The 22,993-nt window shown below is 35.8% G+C and overlaps 1 protein-coding gene across 1 annotated transcript; it reads right to left on the bottom strand.

Annotated features, from left to right (window-relative positions):
* Positions 1–458: 458 nt before the first annotated feature.
* SEPSECS (Sep (O-phosphoserine) tRNA:Sec (selenocysteine) tRNA synthase) lies at positions 459–22,710 on the bottom strand. Its single transcript, XM_057365065.1, has 11 exons — positions 21,902–22,710; positions 21,662–21,816; positions 19,305–19,423; positions 19,058–19,216; positions 18,368–18,521; positions 13,989–14,091; positions 11,682–11,811; positions 11,465–11,556; positions 4,377–4,470; positions 3,661–3,751; positions 459–2,552 (listed from the first exon to the last, which is right to left on the bottom strand). The coding sequence occupies exons 1-11, from the start codon at positions 21,938–21,940 to the stop codon at positions 2,303–2,305; spliced, it is 1,386 nt and encodes a 461-aa protein (XP_057221048.1). The 5' UTR covers positions 21,941–22,710; the 3' UTR covers positions 459–2,302.
* Positions 22,711–22,993: the final 283 nt, after the last annotated feature.

Raw genomic sequence — 22,993 nt, 5'->3', positions numbered from 1 at the left:
TTTTTGTTCTCAATTAAAGTCATCACCTTATCATTTTTTAATAAGAAAGGTTTAAGAAGTAAAAATCAAAACAGACTACTTAGCTCTATGAACTCCTGTTTAGAGCTTTGTTGAAATTTTCAGCTTTGATTGCAAATGGGAAACATTTCAAAGATAGAAAAAACCACTAATCGAGGAAGCAGTTCAATYTGTATTAGAAGTGACTGAATTACTTGCAGCAGACAATTTATTATGAGACCATAAAAGGGCAGAGATTTTTCTCTCTCAGAGAACAACACTGCTGTTTTCTTTATTCAGAATTGAGATACTACTCATCAAAATACTTATTTTAGCGGCTATCACGTATCTCCCTAAACTCTTGTAGTAATAGTGCTAACATTCACATTCTGTGACTGGTCATCTAAATCAGTAATTTATACTCATTCAGACAAAGAACAGCAATATCAAAAACCAGGAAGGTATCACTAAGGCCTGGTGGTTTTCACAGACAGCTCCAATACCTGAATACCGAGGCAGTGAAGGCAGTGAGCTGCAGAGATGTGGCTCCACGTTTGTGGAAGTTTTACTGACTGGAAAAACAGAGGTACAGCATGCTCTCAAATAAAAAAAAAAAAAAAAAAGGGGGGGGGGKCAGGGAGGGGAGGGTAAAGAGAGAGAGGAAGAAAACACAAGCCATTTATACCTCCTTACAGCCACAAGAGCTCAGTGGCCAAGTTATGTGATGTGTCTCCTAGGATGTGTTTGTACAGCAAACAACAACTGTGACTGCAGTCTGGGGAGCTGTACCTGCACAAGCTTCAATCAATCTAACRTGTAACTCCAGCAATAACAATGTGGAAACAGCAGTTCAATTTAACTTAAGATACAATGGACCTCATTAAGTGAGAGCACCTTCATGATGATTAGCACATTATTAACCCCCACACATAGCATCACCTCTAGTATGAATTCATTTGAATGTGCTGGACAGACAATCCCTCTAAAGCAGTGCTAATTTGATTAAGTGATTTACAGAGGTCTCTGAAGGATACATGTCTCAGACCCCACCCAACAAAGTAACTAGAACATTTCCTGACAGAACTCATTAATTATGGTATCCTGAGCAATACTACTTCACAGATGGAAAAGAAAATGTTTGAACATTATGTTCCCTTTGAACAGTAAATGACATAGAAGCTATGTACAATGTAGTAACCACATGTAAGAATAACTACACATTTTGCAACCTACAGCACTGTCACTCCAGTGRTAGGGAACCTTTGTTTCAGGAACAGACTCTGAATCTATGGTTTGCTAACTGAATTCAAATCAGCAACAGCACAGGGCCTCAGAAGCAACAATGCCAATGGTAAGAGACACTACAGAAATGGAAGTATATAAATTTCAACAACAGTGGACCAAAAAAAGTAAAAATAGTCTCAGGTCACACTGACTCTTAAAACGGCTGTATTAATCCTAGGTGGCATTCCCCCTTTTCAGTGAGTTTCTTTTTCTGATCACCCTATCAACTAGGAAGAATGAAAACATAAAAAAACAAAGCAACACCCTACTCCCTGCCYGCCCCCCATGACTATACCTCTTCACAACTCCTGACTTTCAGTATTAAAGCTCCTTTGGGCTGCTGAACTATGCAAATACTTTCAAGGGACGAGTCTGACAGGATATGAGGTACTCTAGATTCCTCTTTGCCACTGGAGGCTGACTAGTTCTAGATAGTTCATGACAGGTGAGAGCACCTGAAAAACATTACTATTCCAACTCTGTCATTTCCCCAAGCCGTTTGAACCCTGTATTTAGAAAGCACTATCCCAACATTTGCATAAATCTTTGAAAAGAAATTAAAAGTGACAAATTCTCAAAAACAAASTATTTTTAGAGCAGAGAAATTTGTTGCTTAGATGGTCTATACCTAGGAGGGAATTCAATCACTGCCACAGACAATCTTGTTAAACAAAAACAAGTAAATAAACATCCTGTGATTTGTTAAACACTGGTCCAAATAGCCACACACAGACTGAAAGGCAAACTCTTGAGTCTTTATGAGCATAAAGCTTTACTTTGGCAGACACTGAGTGCATTCCATACATTCTAGAAAGTTCATGTCTGGTCCTTGGTTCTTGAAGAGAGTATCACCTACTTTCTTAAAGCTGAATTCCACCTGAATTTTTATTATTGTTTTCAATAACAAGAATATGAGATCAAGAATAAATTTCTGCACTCTAGATGCACAGTTCTAACCGAATACAAACCTGACATACTTCAGACAAAACTTTATCTTCCTTTGTTACTAAATCTGCATCTTCTAGTCTTCTAGCTGTTCTGTGGCTGAGTTGGAATCACTTATTTCATTYATACTTTTTTCTTGCTTTGCTTCTTTTCTAAAGGTCTTCAAACACTTGTCAAGTCTTTTTAGGAATACATCTACATCTTGCTTTTTAATTCCAATTGCTGAGGCAGCATTGAGGTAAGCACAAGGATAGTCATTTGCATGTGACATAAAGCCTTTAAAAGTGTAGTTATTCACAGTTTGTACAGACCCACAGGGAACAACCCTGAAACAAACAAACAAAATTGTGATTTAGTTAAAAATGCCTTGATATTTTATGTGGTAACTAGGTTGAACACAATTACACAAATTCCTACTTAAGTAGGCAGTTCCTATTTCTACCACTGATACTTAGCACCAGCATAACTTTTAAAATCTGTTGGAATACCTTTTGTTATGTAACAAAAGGGAAAACGTGAAAACTTTACATCAGGAAAAGAATTGGAGAGTTTTAACTTCAAAAATTGAAACTCTTGAATAATTTCAGCCAAAGATGGTTTAAATTACAGGACCAGCCATAGGACAGGCAAATTAAAAAAAAGCATCTAACCACAGTACATATAGATTTACTGTCATTCATCTGTGCAGGAAGTGGAATAATCCAAGCTAATGAAGCATACCTTCTGATGTGGAAACATTCAGTCCTGCTACAAAAAATAACATTAAGTCTATGGCAGAAGTTAGCATGGCAGCAGTAATATTCAGATTAAGGAATGCTGTCAAAACAAATTTTAAATAATTCTCTTCATCTAAGAGGTTTAAACCAAAATAATTAGGAATTATTTGGCTTCCATTTCATTTGAACAGTGTCTCYAACAAGAAATTCAGCTCAGACTGGCTCAGGCTATAGATTTTTAATATTTTAATTTTTTTTTTTAAATACAAYTAGTTCCAGAAAGCAGAAGTTYTTTTTCCATTTGACAAAAAGCTATGGCTATGTAGGGTATTAAAAGCTTACTCCCTTGACATTCAGCATAACCATATTTGCTGCAATAAAGAAAACAAAGATCTTCCCTTAGTAGCTTACACCAAACTGTAAGATCMGACGACAGTTAGAAACTAAATGAAACCAAGGGATACTAGGGAATAATGACACTAAATAAAATGGGCATACATTATCTATTTCGGCTACCAAAATAGACATAGGAAGCCTCACTGCTAACTCAGGCAGGAAGACATTACTGTCTCCAACAGTGATGAAGAAGGGTGATTACTCTCTSACTTGTTATTGTCAGACTGTCTTCTGTAATCCTGACACAATCAGTAAAAAAACATTTTACAGGATTTCGTACCATATATGCTAATAATTTTTTAAAAATTCATAGTATCCTTACCTTGCCCCAGAAACTTGTCTTGTGAAAAGCATAGATCCAAGCTGGGTAACAGCAGCATCATTAGTTYCATTGAGATTCTTCAGTGACATGGCTGAAGTAACACAAGGTCAGGTTAAAACTGCTACAAAGCTGCTTTTTTCCAAAGAACCACCACAAATGGCAATTTCTTTTCCAACAACAAGAATCTAGCCAAATATTTGTGTTCATATACAAASAAAAAAAGAAACACTACATTTAATAATTAATTTTTTTTCCATAAACTGTCATAGATTACCTCTTTGGTTAGACTGTATGCAGATTCTGCACAGGTGGGCAGAATTATTTTGGTGTCCAGTGGAATTTTTGGTTAGAACAAATACCTTGAGTAGGAATTCCATAATCTCTTTCACAACACTAAGATGATGGGAAAATAATTATTATTATATACCSTAATATTATAATTATATATACCCTAATTAATTTTTAAATCTGCTTTTTATAAAGTATTACTACATGCTAACATTTGCCTGTCTTGAACTTATTTCTGTCAAATGAATATGTTGGACAGGAGCAAAGTAATGGGTCCAAGTTACTACTCTACTTTTATAGTAGGTTACCTTATTGGATTCAATTTAGTAGAGTGCAGGGATGTTTAAGATACAAGAATGGTATGTGAAAGTGCATTATGAATCCACAGTATATTAAWGTTTTTTAAAAGTTAAAACCCTAACAATTACCTAAGGAAATCGGATTATGTGGTGTGTCTAACAGTCTCTCATTGTGGTTATCTGCCAGCTTCTTCAGCTCACTTGAAAGATACGAAAACATCTCCTGAAAAAAAGATGCAATATTTTTGTTATTAGCTATCAAACAGAGAAAATAGCACCTATTTCACAAAACTGTTAAGTCTCCATTACATCCTACAGGTGCTCAGCTGATCCTCTTTTCATGTGTACCAAGTAAAGTGGATCAGACAATTCTCTGAAATAATTCTATAAAAGAACAGCTCCATTTCCTGAAGGCTGTTCTTATCTCTCAAGCTGATACAAAAGTCTCTATCTCTAATCTATGTGCTTGGGATGTCATTCATTCTCTCTGTGGCCCTGAAAYCTAGGGAGGTAAAATATCTTCAAGAGATTCCCACTGCACAGCAGGTCTTACCCTACCCCACTTTTCACTGTCCATGCCTTAGCCCCCTAAGCAACTGGGAATGAACTGTTACCATTACAGGGACACATTATGGCAAATTACTCTTTACTTTGTCTTCTCTCCATTAATATACTCCAGACTAAAAAYAGGGTATTTTGTTACCATTTATCACACAACCATATTTCCCACTARTGCAGACACTTCTTTTTCTGTATCAGAATAACAATCCAGTCTCTTAAGAAGGCTATGAGTACACATTTGTCTGCATTTTGTTTCACACCATATCCACGCCCCTGAAAGCTCAGCTCAGTTTAATCTGTCCTTCCCCTAGGACCTGTCCCCCCCGTTCAAGCTGACTAAAAGCATGGAAATATCTGAATTTCTGCTATCACTTAATTGGATTGCACCTTTACTGTGAAAGTCATAAGACTGAGATTCATAAATGCTTTGTCTCAGATACAAGTAACACTGCACACAAAAGGCTGTTTCTTTTACTTGATCTGGATTTTATATCCTCCCTCTTCCTCAGTAGTAATCTATGATAATTGCTCATGCTCTTCCTCACTTTAATTTATTCCTCTTTAGATACCATCTCGGAACACTTATGGACAAAGTGAGAACAAACAACGTTCTTCTTATTGCATGTTTTAGCTTCTTTTCCATCCTTTTTAATGCTTAGTCTCTCATAAAAACTAGCAAAACCATACAGACACCAGGTAGTCTTTTCAAAAGATATTAAACACCAGGTTTCTCCTCTTTCTGGCCATAAAAATTATGSTGCTTATCTGCTTCAGTGTGACTGCCTGTTTAAGCATCCTCATCAATTTCTGGACCTGACAAGTGATTTTTCATTCTTTAAATAGAATTACCTCTTCTGTTTGTAGATCAGTAGCCTGCTTTGACCTGAGGACTCTGACAGATACAAATTACAGCTTGCGATCAAAATTATGCTTTTGAACAGAACCTCCCCAAGGTCTTATGAAGCCAAATGAGCTTTGTGGTACCTAAGTTAGAAGAATGTTCCAGCTGCTTYTCTTGAACCACTGCAGGAAACCTCATCTCCCTTCATGAGCAACTAAATGAACAAAGCTCCCTACCTGTACTTCCTAATATCACAGAACGGGTTCAGACAGAGAGGAACAAGTACCCTCTTACTGGCTAAATGAATCAGGCTATTGATACAACTATCCACAAAAACATAAAGCTTCTGTAATGCTTGAAACAACAAAACRTTTGGGAAGTATCTACAGTTAATTATCAGAACTAGAAAAATAAAGAATCTATTTCTTGTAAATCAAGTGGTTTTATGGTTTCAGTTCAGAGTTTATTTACAGYTCACTCACAGAAGCTGAAAAGCATTTATGTTTCAAATGCTCAGACACTTTTGCCTTTCCTCTGGTTCCTCACTGCATATAAGCACATTATTCATTTGTTACTTTCCATAATAAGAATCACTAATGTGCTAGYGATTTTATTATTTTTTGGAATACAAATAATAAATTAATTTGTGCTCCCTCTGCTGGCTATTTACTTCTAAAATTGAAGTATTATAGAAGTGTACATAAATTGTGCCTACTATGGAGATATTACTGGTGAAATTAGTACTGAGAAAAAAAAATATACCAGAACAAGACCAATTTCCAAATAAYTGATTTTTGTGTGGTGTTCCTAGGTAATTGTATGATAAATCTCTAACAGTGTTACAGAAAAAAACAGCTGAAAGGAATACTGAAAATAATACTGAAAGTTGGTATTAATTTTTATACCAGCATAAATGTATTACATTTAATTAAATCTATTCAATGAAATTAGGTTACTAGACAAGACTTKACATACATAGGAATTTGTTAAAACAAAGGAGAATGGAAAGATGGCAAAAAAACCTCCAAGTATGTATTCCCATCAGTTTGACTGAAGCTACATGAACACAAACTCAAAGCTTTGTATTTTTATGAACTACACTACTTTGCATCTCTCCACTGGAAGCWGTCTAGATATTTTATAGTTTCAGAAGTTTGTTGCAAAATAGATTAACTGCCTTTCCAAAAAAAAGGATTAAAGCAATATTTTTGTGAGGTCAAATCTATAACCAACCTYCATTATAAAATATTTCTCTTATATGGAAAATTTATAAGCACCCTAAGCAATTATACATAATTGAGCTCTTACATAATAGATTTTCTGTAGCAGGCATTCAAGTTTTCTCCAATGAAGCCAACTACTATGCTAAAGTTATACTGAACAACCCAAACACTAAATGTCTCTTAAGTTTCATTATTTAATTCACTCTTTTACCTTAGAAACTTATCACAAAACCTCATTAGGATAGAGAAATGAATGTTAAACTACGTGGAAATGTTTTTCACTTATGGTCACCTAAGCCAACAAAACACCTTAAAAATAAAGAACAAGTCAACAACACTATATGCACCAAATATGCCAAATAACTCAATTATTTGGACAAAACATCCTACTTCCACATATGTACATTTCCAACAGGCGTTGTAACAATCATTAGAAATATTTGAATCATACTATATTTACAGTATAAAACTATTTTTAATAGAACCTACACTAGTATGGCTGACTCTTCATTTGTTGCTCCATTGTGATAGGCACTGTTCTTCCAARTGAAAATAACTGGAGGGAAACAAGTAAGGAAAAAGCCAGTAACTCCAGAGAAAAAGAAGACGGGGGTACTAAATCAGTCATCAGTCCCATACTAGCTGACAAAGAGGCAACTGATGAAGGCCAGAAAAGTTTTTGTGCAGGGTTGAAACTATCCTAGCTGGTTCTAACCACCCAGCTTGCTTACACCCTGAGTCTGTAACACTTTGCCTTCCTCCCTGTGTCACTCATCTGAAAAGACAAGCTGTCTTCAGGGAACAGACACAGAGCTGCTTATGGTGCTGAAGATGACACTGCRCAAGAGTCATTTTACAGCCTCTCCACACTAGACACACACTGCCAGCTCTCCTRTGCTTGCCTGACACTGATCTGGTCCCATCTTACTTTGCAGCAGCTGCTTTATAATGCAACCCTCACAGCCTCCCTTCTGCTTTGTGCCTCAGAATGACCAACTRCATCTGAGCTGTGATCTGACCAGARCACTTGGAYAGCACTCCAGMCAGCAGAGGAGCTGCAGTGCTGAGCATGGAGACCTGTCCGTAGATGAGAGCCCAGAAGGATTGCTTCCTTGAAACACAGCCAAACACATGATAAACTATACATGTGTGTGACACCTGCTTATACCACACACCTCCTAGACAGATTCTCTTGCATTGCAGGAATTTGTTCTGGATTTATACTATAARGTTTTAAAAATATGAAATCAACTACAGAACCTTTAAATCTTATATCATCTATATCTAACAGATGTGTAATCTAACAGGAAGTGCCCAGTAAGTCCTGCCAATCTGATTTGCTAACACTAATACTGACAATCACCATATTCACATTTTTTTAAAGGTCTTCCTTAGCAATAGCAATCAACACATTTTCTTTTCAGCACTTGTGAGACCTTGAGTTCACGTACCACTCCAACACAGGCTGTAAGTATGGAGGCCTCTCTGAAATTCCATTCATGCTCAGCACCTTTTTAACTACCCAACACCATTTAAAAGAGTTCACTTAAACTGATTTGCCTCCAGCTACTCTAAGTTTGAATATGGTTATATATACTTCCCACGAGGAAAAGCCAGCAATAGTCTCATATTTGACAGGCTACAGTGTAGCAAACTGACCAGAAAAAAAGAAGTAAAAAATATCTTTCTTTGACAATAGCTGATTTTTTTTACATTTTTAATATCCCTCATTAAATGGCTTTCCCCTTCTTCCATCATAACTAGAGCAGCAATACAAAATCCCACTCAACTGTACGAATAATTTATTCCTATCAGAACAACAACATCAATGATAACTCATGAAACGTAAACCTAGTTTACTGACTTGTAAAACCCAAACAATTTCCTCTCACTTTGTATGATTTTAAATATGTAGATACATACTCCATAAGGACATAAAAATAACTCCACTTGTACTCTCAAATTAAAGACAGATGGATACTAATATAAAATGCTCTATCATATCCCAAGTAACACAGAAATGCACTTAAGAAAATAAGAATTATCTTGATTGTTAAAGGACGCCTAATGATGAAATCTGTAACTGCTAGAAACAAAATAAAATCATCACCTCTTCAATACTATCGATATAATAATTAGTTAAGTGAAATAAAAGGAGCATATTGGACAGTAGTTACCAGGTATTAAACCTGGTTTGTAGGGTTATRAATGTAAACCCTGAATGTAGGGTTCTTGCTATCCATAAAATCTGAGATGAGCCTGTTGTTTGTGCCATTACATAGTGTAACAACTATATTTACTTCACATGGCYTGGTTTAGACACACACACATGTATGAAAGTAGCAACTTTCATGACCTAGAAATGCAAAATATGGGACATAGCATAACCTGTACTGAGGCAAAAAGTTGCTATAAAAACATTACCTTTACATAATGTTATGAGTTCTTTAAAAGCAAAGATATTAACAATTTTGACTATAGACCAGCTGTTACCTGCATTGCAAAAGGACCTAGAATGGACTACTGAGATCAGGAAACCACTGTTCTAACATCACATAACCATATAAAAAGGAATACTGAAAATTCAGTACTCCTTCAAATTGTTACATATATCTCATACTCTTGGACCAACAAATTGGAAACTCCACAGCTTCCAGCTTATCAGAAAAATCCCACTCCATGTACATGCTCCTCTTCCTCCTTTAATCTCTTCCCTTCCTGTATTAACAGCTAATCTGTGTAAAAGAAAAACTGGGCAGATAATTTTTTTCCTTGTTTGAGCAAGACCAATTCTTCTCAGAAGTGCTCTGGTCTTTCGGGCCTAAACTCAAATAACCCAAAGTTAACACCCATGTGAATAAGGATCAGGTAAAAGGAGAAAGAAAAAAAATACCTGAAGTTTTTTATAGCCGATTTTTTTTTTTGTGAGTAGGTGCAGCTGCACCAATATAGAAAGGAGTACTCAATGTCAAGCTATAAATAGTTCCTGCTGGAAGCTTAATAGCTCTGCCTCTGCTTCCTCAGAGCACAGGCAATAAACTATCACTATTGGATTTTTACAATTCAGGAACAAACAGATTTAAGCAAAAATGTTTCTATTTCTATAGCAAATCCAATAAAAAAAACATATTTATGCCATATTTAAGGTTCTGTTTATAGAGTATACTCACATTTGGAATAAAAAGACCTAAAGTTGTAAAAATATAATACTTTATTCACTTTAGAATTCTGCTTCCAAGAAAATGAGATGACTCAAAATATACAGCTATTCATTAAGACATTTATGAAAGAATTACTATTTATGACTCAGACAATATTTCTACTGCCCTTTCTACATCTGCTACTGGTAGAAATCGAACATCAAAACCAGCTTTGTAGAAAACAATACATTCACTTGAGATTCTTTTGGACATAAGAGTAAAGAGGGAAAAACACATTTTRCTTTTAATGAAGACACAAAACATACATGGCAATACATACAACAGTCCAAAATTAAATTTTGCAATAGAGGCAAAAGTGGTAACTGCTTTCAGTGTTTCACAAGCTGTTTTCACTTTAGTTGCACAGATCACTTCTTAGTCATTGTAATGCCACTAAGTTGGTTTGATTTCCTATAGTCTAGCTAGAGAATCTCAATTCCAGTACTGAATTTCTGGATGCCTCTACAAGCAGCTAGAAATAAGTCACAGCATCCAGAACTACTCCTCTGCCACATAATAAGAGACAGCAGCAAGCTTTCAGCAGGAAACAACTGGAACATAGCTTCCAACTAAAATAATGAAACAGATAATGCACAATTTAAAAGGATTATCTTAACAGTGTTTAATTCACAGCATTTCCTTGTATAAAGCCCCTATAAAAATCTTTTGTATTATTACATAAAGAGAAAAATCAKGCATATATTAATTCCAGAATTAAGGATAACTCACTCAAGATATACAGATTCCAACCTGACACCCACTGGATTTTTGTACAGTGCAATTAKATGCAACTTAAAACCCGTAGTCCGTGAAAAGCAGAGAAGTAACCTAGCTGTGTGTCCCGACGAATACCTAAAGTGACAATATTTTCTCTTTTTGTTGCAATGCATAGTATTTATAACCCAACCAGAAGCTGTGATTCTCCAGAGAATGTAGTACACAAACATTTAATTAAGCACTATTATAGCACAAAGGCACAATAGGAACAAAAGAAGAAGAGCACAGACCCTGGGTTACTCTGAGTGTCCGATCTCATGGAAGCAGTGTGACCACGTTAACACAGCACAGTACTTCTTTGTTTAAGTTTTTGTGGACAAAATTCTACAATATTAGTCACACTTTAGAACAACAAATATGAATATTGTACAAGATAGTACAGGACCTCAGTTTAGTTTCCTGGTTTGAACAACAAGATGTAAATCATGCTTATTCATGAGCACCATTTAGACAAGAAGTAATTATTCATATTCACCTTCCAGATTCAGAGCTCTGAGCTCAGAATAAGTTCAATGGCTTTCCAGGCAGAAACTAGATTTACTACAGAAAGCAGTTTTGCAACAAGACTTTGTTAACAGCTGACTTCAAGAAAATACTGCTTGCGAAAAAACTTACCTTTCTCTCTTTCAGTAACTTTTTGTAGCCACTGGTTCCCAGAGACAGAAGTGTAATGAGGACATCTAAAGAAGGAGATGCAGATGCTCTTCCTGAAAAAAAACCCCACCAATATACAGATTAAAGTGGCAAAAATAAATTATACGTGAAAGAAAGCTGATAATCAAGTTTTCTACAGTTATTTTGTATGGCTGAAATCAGTCCATGAACTAGTTACCTGGATACATTTTGCTGATCTCCTGAATGAAGGACTCGTTGAAGCCAGCAATGATAGCACCACCTACTGGAACCATAAAATTTTTGTCCAAGCTCTGAACAAAAGCATCTATCCTGCCAACTCGAGCACCCTTTATCAAAAAGGAAAAAATAAATTCCACAGCATACATTAGAAAAAAAGGAAATGTGATAGCATCATAATTACATAAAATTGTAGCTAAAATGAATATAATTCCTGAAACTCTCTGATACTGCCTTYGTGATCAAAAAATAAAAATCATAGTATTACCTTTTTAGCACTGCTTACTATTAGTACCGTTGCCTGCTTAACATAGTACCTTACAAATTTCTATTTTGCTGTGATTAAAAATATCGATTTTAGTTTCTGCAAGTCTAAGTGTAGCTCCTTTTCAACAACAACCAAAAAGAAACCCCTCAAAATTCAGTGGGAATTATGCAGTTAAAGCTGTTCAACCCCAAACACTTTTTACAACTCTCACAAAAAAGGCTACAAGTTAATACTTCATTAGCAAAGCTTTTTTCAATACATATATAAATTTGCATTAAACAAACAGGSTGTCACAGCACTTCTTCTAAGGCTGCTTGCAAAATCACGATTCAAGTAACTTCTTATAGCAGATATCCCCCACATCCTTATACCTAACCACTAATATTTTCAAAGGAAAAAATGCAGATTCTGCAGTACCATCTTCAATTTGAGTAGCATGGAACTGTGAACTGTACAATTAAAAAGTATGCAGCATAAGAGAACCTGAAGAGTAGATTAAACCCCACCCATTTTAAAATACATGCAAATGCATATATTTTCAAGACTACAAGCTAAATGCATGTAGAAACAGAGTTAATACCTATGGCAAACAGACTGAAAAAAGCAGAGCCAACTAAACCATATTTATTAGTTCTTTGTTTTGATAGTTTAATGTACAGGAAGGAGATAGGAAGAAGCACTCCAAGTTTGTCAGCTTTTTGATGGGAACATGAATGCCAGCAGCTACCATTTGATTTACTTGACAGGAGACCACCAGAGGAAAAGCACAACATGAAAYGGTCTCAAAAGCTTTTTCCTGTGTTACTCTTGCAAGTTCTATTCACACTGTGCTCAGCATGTACCTTTTCCTAAGTATTCATTAATAACTACTTTCTCACAAACAGAAAATTTTATATCACACAAAATATTTTTTTTAATGTAAAACAGATCAGAGCTCAAATGTATATATTTGCATAAGCAAGGAACAAACAGCCTACTGAGTGCAGAAAAAATACAGAAACCAACACGTAAAAATTCCATTTGCAGCATTACAGTCTGAAATGTTTATCATTAGAACATTTCATGCAGCAAAACCCAGCACTTCCACAGCCCTGTTCATGCTAGTTTCTTACTAAACTTSTGCAAGTTAAATACAATAACCATGTACAATAAACATGTACATTACAAATACAGCATATGCCATTTTCTATTTCATAAATTCCCTCAGTCTTTCAAGGCAGAGAAATGCCAACACGATGTTTCTGATGTTTCTGTCACAATTATACGTTTAGCTGGTCTGTCCTGTTAGTAATGTCTTAGCAATCAGAAAAAATTATGATCAGCATATTTCAAATTACTAATATTTCAGTATCCTCTGGATCCTATTAAAGTATAACCTCCTATTCTTTTGAATAGATAACAGAAAAGAGAATATTGAAGACAGTGCACATACAATACAATGAGGAAAAACAAAAGAATTCTGTTTCCTGACTGATTTTAGATATCAAGCAACATCCTCCTCAAACTAAACAGCAATCTAATKGAAATTAAACTTTTTTGAACAAAACATTGAACTTAACCCACTTTCTTCAGCCATTCTCTGTGCCAACAATATTTTAACAGTGACATTTATCAAGTGCTGCTGTAGAATCCTGTACCTTCAATTGAAAAAATCTGTAACTCACATTCTATTGAAGGCTAAATTTCTATTCAAGTATGATGCATTACATTACTTTTAGTCAACAACCTTGGGAAATATTTTAAGAAAGCACATTAAGGACATTTTTCCAYTAGGAAAGATACATGAACATAGACAAAACCTAAATAAATTTAGGGTTACATAAAAAGCACATAATAGAAATAACTATTATGTTTAAACTCTATTTCTGTCTGTTTTGCTTTCTCAAAATCGTTCAAATCAGACATGCATGGGATTACTCTCAAAACTATGAAGCATCTGATAAAATTTGCTTGGTTGTCTACAATCACAGATTTACTTATACTTGCAAAAAAATATTATTGGAAATACACAGCTCCTACCTGCTGGATAAGATGCATACATTTTGAAGACTGAACTCCATATGCATTGTTGACAATATGTGGAATGTCATAATTACCACAAATCACAGCCAATTCCTCCAGCCTGTGAGCATAAAAATGTAATTTAGAGAATTGATCAATTGATCACAGAATTGATTACTGAAACATTGACTACTGATTTCAAGTTAGACCATTAAAAGACTGAAAAGTCTACAGGGAAGTCAGAATGAGAAAGTAACGTTTTTGATTCATACGTCAAGGCAGTACTTGTCATCTTAAGACAGAAATGTTAAGATGAAAATTCCACTGGCTTTTACATTTATCACAAATTGTTTATGTAGTCTGAAATTTTTTTCGCTTTAAGTTTTGTCTGGACACCAGTGAATATGTCCCAAACCATTCTGCTTAAGATACAAGCAATTTTTTTTGATTTCTTTAATGGTAACTAACATGGCTTAGCTAGTCACTTTTTTCCCTTTTCCTTTAATATTCAAAGGGTAGACAGTCTACAGTAGTTTTAAGTGTGTCTTGAGAATCAAAAGCATCCTATAACAGGAAGTTTTTACATGCTTCTGTTTATTTCAAAGAGCTAGTATTTTGACCCTTTGGCTGGAATCTCACTTGCATGTTTCAGATAAACTGATTATGAGAAAATTAATATTTTAAAAGAATGGAGAACCCTAAAATGTCTGAATATGGACATCAACAAATTGAAACTTTGTTCAGCTGATTATTCTTCACTTGCATTTAGAACCCCCTGAAATCACAGTGATCTCAACCTGGACTGAATAATCAAATTAAGATTTATGTGAGCAYCACTGATCATTTTAAGGTCCTTCAGCATTTTAAACATACATATACACAGTACCCTTTTCTGAAGCAYTCMAATCATGCTGCATTTTTTTTTTWAATTAGTCATGATTTTCCCCAAACTTTTGAATCTATTTTAGAAATAGAATCTATTTGAAAAAATTAGGCAACATATAATAATTTAAAGTGATGATAAAGGTAATATTACTTTAAAAAAATCAGGAAACTCTACTTCCAATGCATTTTTACTCTATCTCCTTCTGTACAGCCTCTCACTGTAATTTACTGACATACATAAAAAAATGTGACAGAGTATGAAAACATTTTCCAAGAGGTGACATTCCTTTGCATTCTATTTCTATTACATTGTCTAGTAWCATTCTGCAATGCAAAATTCAGCTGCAAATGTCACATTAAATTTTCTGAACATCAGTTCTTGGGAAATCATCATCACCATATTACCCTTAAAAAAATCAAAAGTACTTTATTATTAGGAAAAACCAGTAATATAATGTACATATTGATTTTCTACAGTCAAGATACTTGCCAGGAGCTGCATGTCCAATATTTTTTCACATTTATCAACACAAAAATATATTCAAATATCACAAAATATTCTGAGTTGCAAGGGACTTACAAGGATCATCGAGTCCAACTCCTGGCCCTGCACAGCATAATCCCCAAGAGTCACACCATGTGCCTGAGAACAYTGCCCAAATGCTTCTTGAACTCTCAGGTTTGGTGCTCTGACCACTTGCCTGGGGAGCCTGTTCCAGTGCCCAACAACCTGCTGGGTGAAGAACTTTTCTCTGATATCCAGCTCAATCCTCCCCTTACTCAGCCAGCTTCAGGCCATTCCCTTGGATCCTGTCATTGGTCACCACAAAGATCAGTGTCTGCCCCTCCTCTTCCTCTCACAGGGAAGTTGTAACTGCAATGAGGTCTCCCCTCAGTCTCTTCTTCTCCAGGCTGAACAGACCAAGTGACCTCAGCTGCTCCTCATATGGAGTCCCCTCATTAACAGAATACTCAAGGAAACAATATGCAGGGCAAAAGTTTTGCTTTCTGATCTGCTGGTTCTTAATCAGACTCATTCCTCACCTTCTAGAGAGACTCAAAGAAACAYAGTTTCCCTCTTACAGGCTTCTTTTCAAGTGCAGGCAGAGAATTTCACAACACTAGAAACACAGAGGGTGAACAACTATGTATATTCATCTTTCTCACCTCCTGATAATGAAAGGAGCAATAAACTATCTTCCATGAGCACTGAAAACAGAAAAGTCTTTCTTCCTAAAAATACTCYATTGAACAATTAGATCTATTTTGCAATATAGAACAAGAGTGCTACAATTTGAAGAGAATGTGTTAGTATGCAAGGGAAGCAAACAATGATGCACAGCACCTATCTGTATCTGCACCTGTTTCCAAGGCCTACAGTGCAGCATTGAATGTGCTACAAATCATATSATAAAAATAAAGTATTAATGTAAATTGATTGCTAAAGTTCTTCATAGCTACAAATAGAGAAATATTTCCCAGTTTACTCTTTCTCTCCTGTTTGCAAAAGTTCATKAAAAGAAAGCTTTGTGCTTCTTTTCTACTACTGAAAGTAAAWAGATACAGAATTCTGGTAAGGACATAAACCAACTGAAAAAGACACCTTTTCTCTTTGGTTCTCTTAAATACAGTAGTTTTAGAAAYACCTCACAGCAAAGGCAGATAAAATAGTGCCTGAGAACAGATGCCTCTCTGAGAAAGAGGGTTTATATGCTAGAGAATTACTCCCACAGAGTTCAACAATACTTCAAAGGAAAACCATAAGTACAGCAACCATAAAACTACTGAATATTTTAAAACACCGCCACCACAATTAAATAAAGCCTTAAAAATGCAGATATTTGAAAACAGGCATTTAAAATTGCAGTTTCCAGAAATGCTGTCAGGATTTCCTTCCTATAAGAAGATGGAGGTTAGGGCCTTCAACAGCTGACAGTTTCCTTTAAACAGAAAGTACATTCAAATCTTCCTATATCTGTGGTATATCATAACATAGTGCCACTACCTAATAATTCATCTCTTAGTTGTAGAGGACAAAACAATCACAGCATGTCAAAAARAGGAAGCAGATAAGGGAAAGATTCATTTACCCAAGCTATAAAACAGACCATTCAATTTTGATAGTTGTGATTTAAGTTAGCCAATAAATCTGCAAGTCAACTTCAAGCGATGTTCCTAGCATTCTGACAGAATTATATAGTTTTAACTCCCATCTTTTCCTCTAGCAACTAGGTTAACCTATGATAAATACTGGGGTTTTTTTTTTAAGGTAGGAAAAYAGAGTGAAATATATCTTTACTCGTCACATTTCAGAGTCAATAACATTTCTTTCCTATGCTTGTGAATAGTCAACTAAATTTTCCAAATAACAAAGTATTTAACAAAGAAGCATACACTGCAGAGGAACTCTAAACAAAAGTCTTTTCAATTTTGTGATAAATTAAAAACATCTGAAGTGAAACTACTGAGATACTACATTTAAAAACATGTTTAAAAAGTCATTAGTATTTCCTATTTCAGCATGCTACATACAGGCCCACAAAACCACACCTATTCCGTTGTAAAACCTAAGGAATTTGCTTCTTGGTACTTATTTTCTTAGGCAAACAGAGAAAGTAGGTTTAGCAAATGACAACCATGCTCCAGCATGTCACCTTCAGATTGAGAAGTATTTCACAACCAATGCACAGGTTGAAATAATGTGTCAGATATTCTATTTCCCCTTATAACATGCAGTGTACATCTCAGCTTCAGCTAGAGCTTGAATGACATCTTTGTAGAAACTTCAGAACTTATGTGTATGGACATGTATTATTAGGAAAGAATGCAATGTATTTTATATTGGTTTTAATGGTGATTTAGCAGATGGAAATTATAAGTAGCATCATGCAATCAGGCAGCAAACTGTGAAACCAAGGTACAGCAGGGCAAATTGCATGCTACAGTCATAAAACACATCTGCCCCAGATGCTTCCAAGAATTCCCCTGTATTGATACATCTTAATTACCCTTATAAAACATCAGCATAATACAGGAAAGAGTAAGTCAAGAAGACTTTAAATTTAGCTGTAGCTTTTTTTTTTTGTAACTATGAACTGCCTAGGAAAATTCATCACAGGCTGGAAGAGTAGAAAAGGCAAAAGAAACATTAAAACATGCATTAGCTATGGAGCTACATTTCCTGGATTATGTCTCTATGGCAGTCTACTTTTACTACTTCCATGAAACTGTAAGAAAACCACTAGCAAAATGACATGAATTTCACCACAAGGGATCATCATTAACCCCACCTCTATGACAGAAGACAAACCTTCTGTGTAATAATAACTTTTTTATTATACTTTTCTGGAAGGTGATTAAAGCACCTTTGCTAATTGTTGGCAGAGGCAATTTTAGGAAGATAGATGGTCAAAACATGGAAGGGTTTTGGGTTTTTTTGTTGTGGGGGAAAGGGGGGATGTTTATTTGTTTTTACAGTAACAAATAACACACTTGTTACAAAGACTGCTCACCTATCAGGTACCCTTGGAGCAAAGCAAGATGTTGTAGAATGCACACAAAGAATATTTTCAGCACCAAGAGCCTTGATTTTGGTCTCCACTGCTTCGAGGTCTGTCCGTAGCTCATCACCTTCTAATACATTTTCTATCACCACAGGCTCAAAACCTGACCAAAAAAAGCAAGACCTGAATGTAACTCAGCAAATCTCTGACTAATTGTGGGGTTTTAGTTCCAGTATACATCTGAAAAAAACCTTCATGCTTCTGCTGTTTTAACAGATTTTAACAGAAACGACCGTGAAAATCTGACATTGTCACTTTCTGAGCACATTTCCTAGAACACATAAATTTAAGAGAGAGATTTGAACCATGAGCTTTGAMTTTACATAATTCTAAGGACAGCAAATTAGGCATCTTACTCTGAGGGCGAACTGTAACTTCTTTAGTATTGTGCTCTCATTTGACTACTTCATACATTTTTGTCCCAATGCACACACCTGCATTTTGCAAGGCATTAGAAAGACAGTGTGCATGCCTTAATCACATGTTAGAAATCAGGAGTGCTGAAATAAAGCAGAACTACCATACTTTAGGCCTTTTATGGATCTTACTGCAAGGATATGAATTAATCACTCTGATAGTTGAAAGTTTTGTATCTGTTAGAAGAACATAGACTGTGTAATCCATCAGTTACCTTCTTACCTGCAGTTATCATTGATTTAAAGCAAGATTTCTGGTCTATACGTGGCCAGATAATGTATTTTGCCTTTGGTCTCTTGTGCCTCAATGTTAAAAAACACAGCGTTAGACTCATGCCTGTTGCCATAGGAACCACAAAGCAACTCGTCAGTGTCCGGACACCTGCACATAAAAAGTAAGTCAGAAATTAACATGAGGAACCCATGATGTAACCCTAAAAACAAGTGAGATTTTTCAAATTTACACCTACCAGCCAGTTTTATAACATCCAGAACTACTGAATTAGTAAGTTTGTTCAAAAGGCTTGAACCTGCGGCTTTAGGCTGTACTGCAGAAATATCACCTGACCTTCCAATTCCATGGATCAACCTAAACAAAAAAAGTTAAAAACACACATCAAGTTCTTTTGTATTGCAAAGCTGTAATTATTGCCGACTGCAGAGAATTTAATTTGATAAACAACTGTGGAAAACTTTGTACCCAATGCAACAGTATCTGCTACAATGAATTTGATTATAACAAACTACACATATTTGTATGAAATTCTGGTTTTTTTTTTAACAGGCTAACTACGTTCCAGCATGCAATAAAAACTATGAAAAGACCCATAACAACACCACCTTTAGCATCTGGCAGGTTTCCTTTTACATGCACCTCAGCACTTCCTGATGTTTGTTGAATTAGCATTATAAATGCTGACATGTTCAGACACACAACCAAGAAAAACAAAAATTGTCTACAGTGTAGTGTAGCATAGGCATAATGGTATTATAGATACCCCCTTGACAAATGATTCATCTCCAYAAGGCAAGGAAATATATACTATGACAAATATATATACAAAGTGATAATATCTATATATAGACATATATATGTATCACTTTGCCCATCTTCTACATCTTCACTTCATCTATCATTTTGTTATTCAATGTTATTTATCATGGAATACCATGTCTCTCTGCAATCTGTTTGCAAATTCTGGTTATAAACTGCATTTATAAATATTGAACATTATTTACTTCAGGAGAGAAGGATCCTGAAGTAATTTATAAAATACAAGTTTATAGAACTAACTTTACCCATGGCTGAAATGCAGCTAGTAACAGTATATGCCTACCTATGGGTTTAATTCTGTTTTTGTCTTGGCAACAGAGTAAAATGCAGGCCAATGAGTGCAGGACATTCAGAACTTAAATGGAGCATGGTTTAAGAGCTTAAATTTATTTTCCTGTTTCATGTTCTAAGTTGAAATAAATGAACACTTGATAATTAATTGGAACTTACACAKAATCCTCACTCCACCTAAAATATTTTCTTCCCTCATTCCTGCTGTGTTCTTCATAGCTGTGTCATATCAGTGTTTTTTATTTTCTGCACCTATGTACTCCTTCCTAAGTAGCAATCCTCCCAAAARCTGACCCTTGCTTTATTAAGCTAAAAGGAGAGACAGCTTGGAAACCATCTCCTGCTACCTCTATCACTCCCAAAGGCACCTGTAAAACTTATTGCAGAAACAGGTGGAGGGAGGACACATTGCTATTGCTAATACTCACAGGTGAAGCAGAGGCCAGGTGACAGAGCTGCATTGGAACAACAGTAGCTGAACACCAGTTCAGGCTCTTTCTGGCCAGAAGCCAGGCACACTTTCTCCAGCACTGTCCAAAAGCAGAACTTCCTCAGGTATCCTCATCTCTCCTACCTTGAATATCCTAATCTAGAGAGCTACACAAAACTAAAAAAGCCAAACTGTATTACTGATGATTACTGTCTTTCTCCATTAATTTTTCATGGTACAGTAGGGCTCATGAAAGCCACCAAGCCTAAGTAACTCAACTTCYATATAGTAAAGCTTACTAAATTTCTGGCCTCTAATATGCTTTTGTGTTAATCTTTCAAGAAGAAACACCCGGGAACTTTCACTTTGTTTCGATTCCTGCTGGATAAAACATTTCTGCAAGGTACTCAGCACAGAACTCAAACACACACAAAGAAGTATATTAATAAAGAAATGTTAATGCAGAGCCTCTRAATTTATAGCATCCAACACACCCATTAAGTCTCAGAAGGGCTATAAGCTATTAAAAGCTCTTTTTGTTTTTATAGATCTCCTGACTTCATATAAAATCTATTATAGGTAGACTGGGGTTTCATCTTCCTATCAACTAATCACATTATAAAGCTATGAATAAATATAACAAAATACAAATAGCTATTCACTAGCAATGTTCAATATTGTACAACTACAGTGTACAGCAGATTTTAAAAATATACAGATAAAAACCTGCATCTTTTTATAAAAGGAAAGTAATGCATAGATTATTTTAAATCAGTAAGATCTCTGGTTCCCTTGCAGAAGACAACAACTCAACAACTTCAACTGCTGCAAGTTCAGTATACCCTGACAAAACATTTGTGCTTCATTCAAGACTTTCCAATGAGTCATTAATGAAAACTTAATACAGAATGCTTTAGCAATTCAATTATCACATTATATTATTTTTCTCAAATGCTATCAAGGTCTTAGATAAACAAAAACACAATAAAAGATGCCCTTGGAAAGCATTAATAATAACAACCTGAATAATTAAAACTGTAAGCAGTTTGTACCTGYAATGCCTTCGGGCAACAAGTCCTGACACCACTCTTCCTTCCCTCTCACCCACGCCACAGTTGCCCAGGAAGTTATTGCTATCCATTATAGCAAGCTCATGAAGAAACAATTCAATGGTGCTTTCATCCCATCCATCTTCAGGACATTTTCCCTTAATAGTAATAATATAATGGCAAAATGAAACTTGGAAATTAAAAATGAACAAAACTTTATGCAACTTGTTTGATTAATGTTACCCTTCTTTCCCACTCAGAACAGCAGCTTGTATTTCTCATGATGCTCTTTTATACTTCCTAAGAACCTGTATTCAGAGAAAAGTTAAATAATGATTTTTACATGTATTAAKTGCAATTACATTAGCACATCCTGACATTAAAACCATCAGGATATTTTTCACCTTCAAGTATTCTTTATGGTACACACAAAACCACTTCTGGGCATACATGTTAATTACTCCCTAAAAGACTATAGATTATTAAATGTATTCTCTAGACATTATGTACAACTACAGGAACTCAACAGAGAAAACCACACTAAAGGGAAAATATTCAGATATTAGAGAACCAAAAACACCAGCAGAAGGGAAACATAGTTTCAACGTAACACATCTTCCTATCTCCACACTTTCTTTTCTAGTTATTAGGCAAGGATAGSTTAATAGTCAAGTAAACCACCTCCAGAAAATGTCAAAACCTACAACTAGAAAACTGCTCCTTCTTGTGCTCTTTGCTGTGTTAGTAACTACACTCATCTTTGTCAAATGCAGAAAAGATCCTCAAAAGAAAGGGACCCACACACCCATGAAGATTTTTTATAGGTCCACAGGTTTTTTCACACGCCCCAGTAACAAAATATCCACTTGAGAAAAACTAATTAGTTACTTAAGTGTGGCATCAAAGTTCAGTTGGAAACAGCTGATGACATGACAGAGGATGCTCAAGAACTGAAACATTTGCTAATTCATTGATAATATGCTGGAGGCAACAAAATACATTGCTTTGGCACCTTAGAAGTACCACTTTTTACTTCATGTAATATGTGCTAATATCTTACTGTTTTTAAACAGTTATTTAAGTGTTCGCTGAGCCTTTCTCGGCTAACGCACAACCCAGAGCAATAATTTCTTCTTCCTCCCAAACGCTGCCTTTCACTCGGGGGCTTCGTAAGGTCTCTGCCACCACGGCAGCGGCTCTGGCCGCCACTGGCCCGACACGGCGGTGGCGCCGTGCCAGAGGGCAGCGAGTCGGTGACACCGGGCCGGCCTGCGCGCTCCCGGGGGCAGCGAGTCGGTGACACCGGGCCGGCCTGCGCGCTCCCGGGGGCAGCGA

This window comes from Malurus melanocephalus, unplaced genomic scaffold (genome assembly GCF_030028575.1).
Source record: "Malurus melanocephalus ecotype Western Australia unplaced genomic scaffold, MMel_1.1 scaffold_47, whole genome shotgun sequence".
NCBI classification, from domain to species: domain Eukaryota; kingdom Metazoa; phylum Chordata; class Aves; order Passeriformes; family Maluridae; genus Malurus; species Malurus melanocephalus.
Note: the sequence above shows the minus strand (reverse complement) of the source record. Positions and strands in the feature narration are given on the sequence as shown.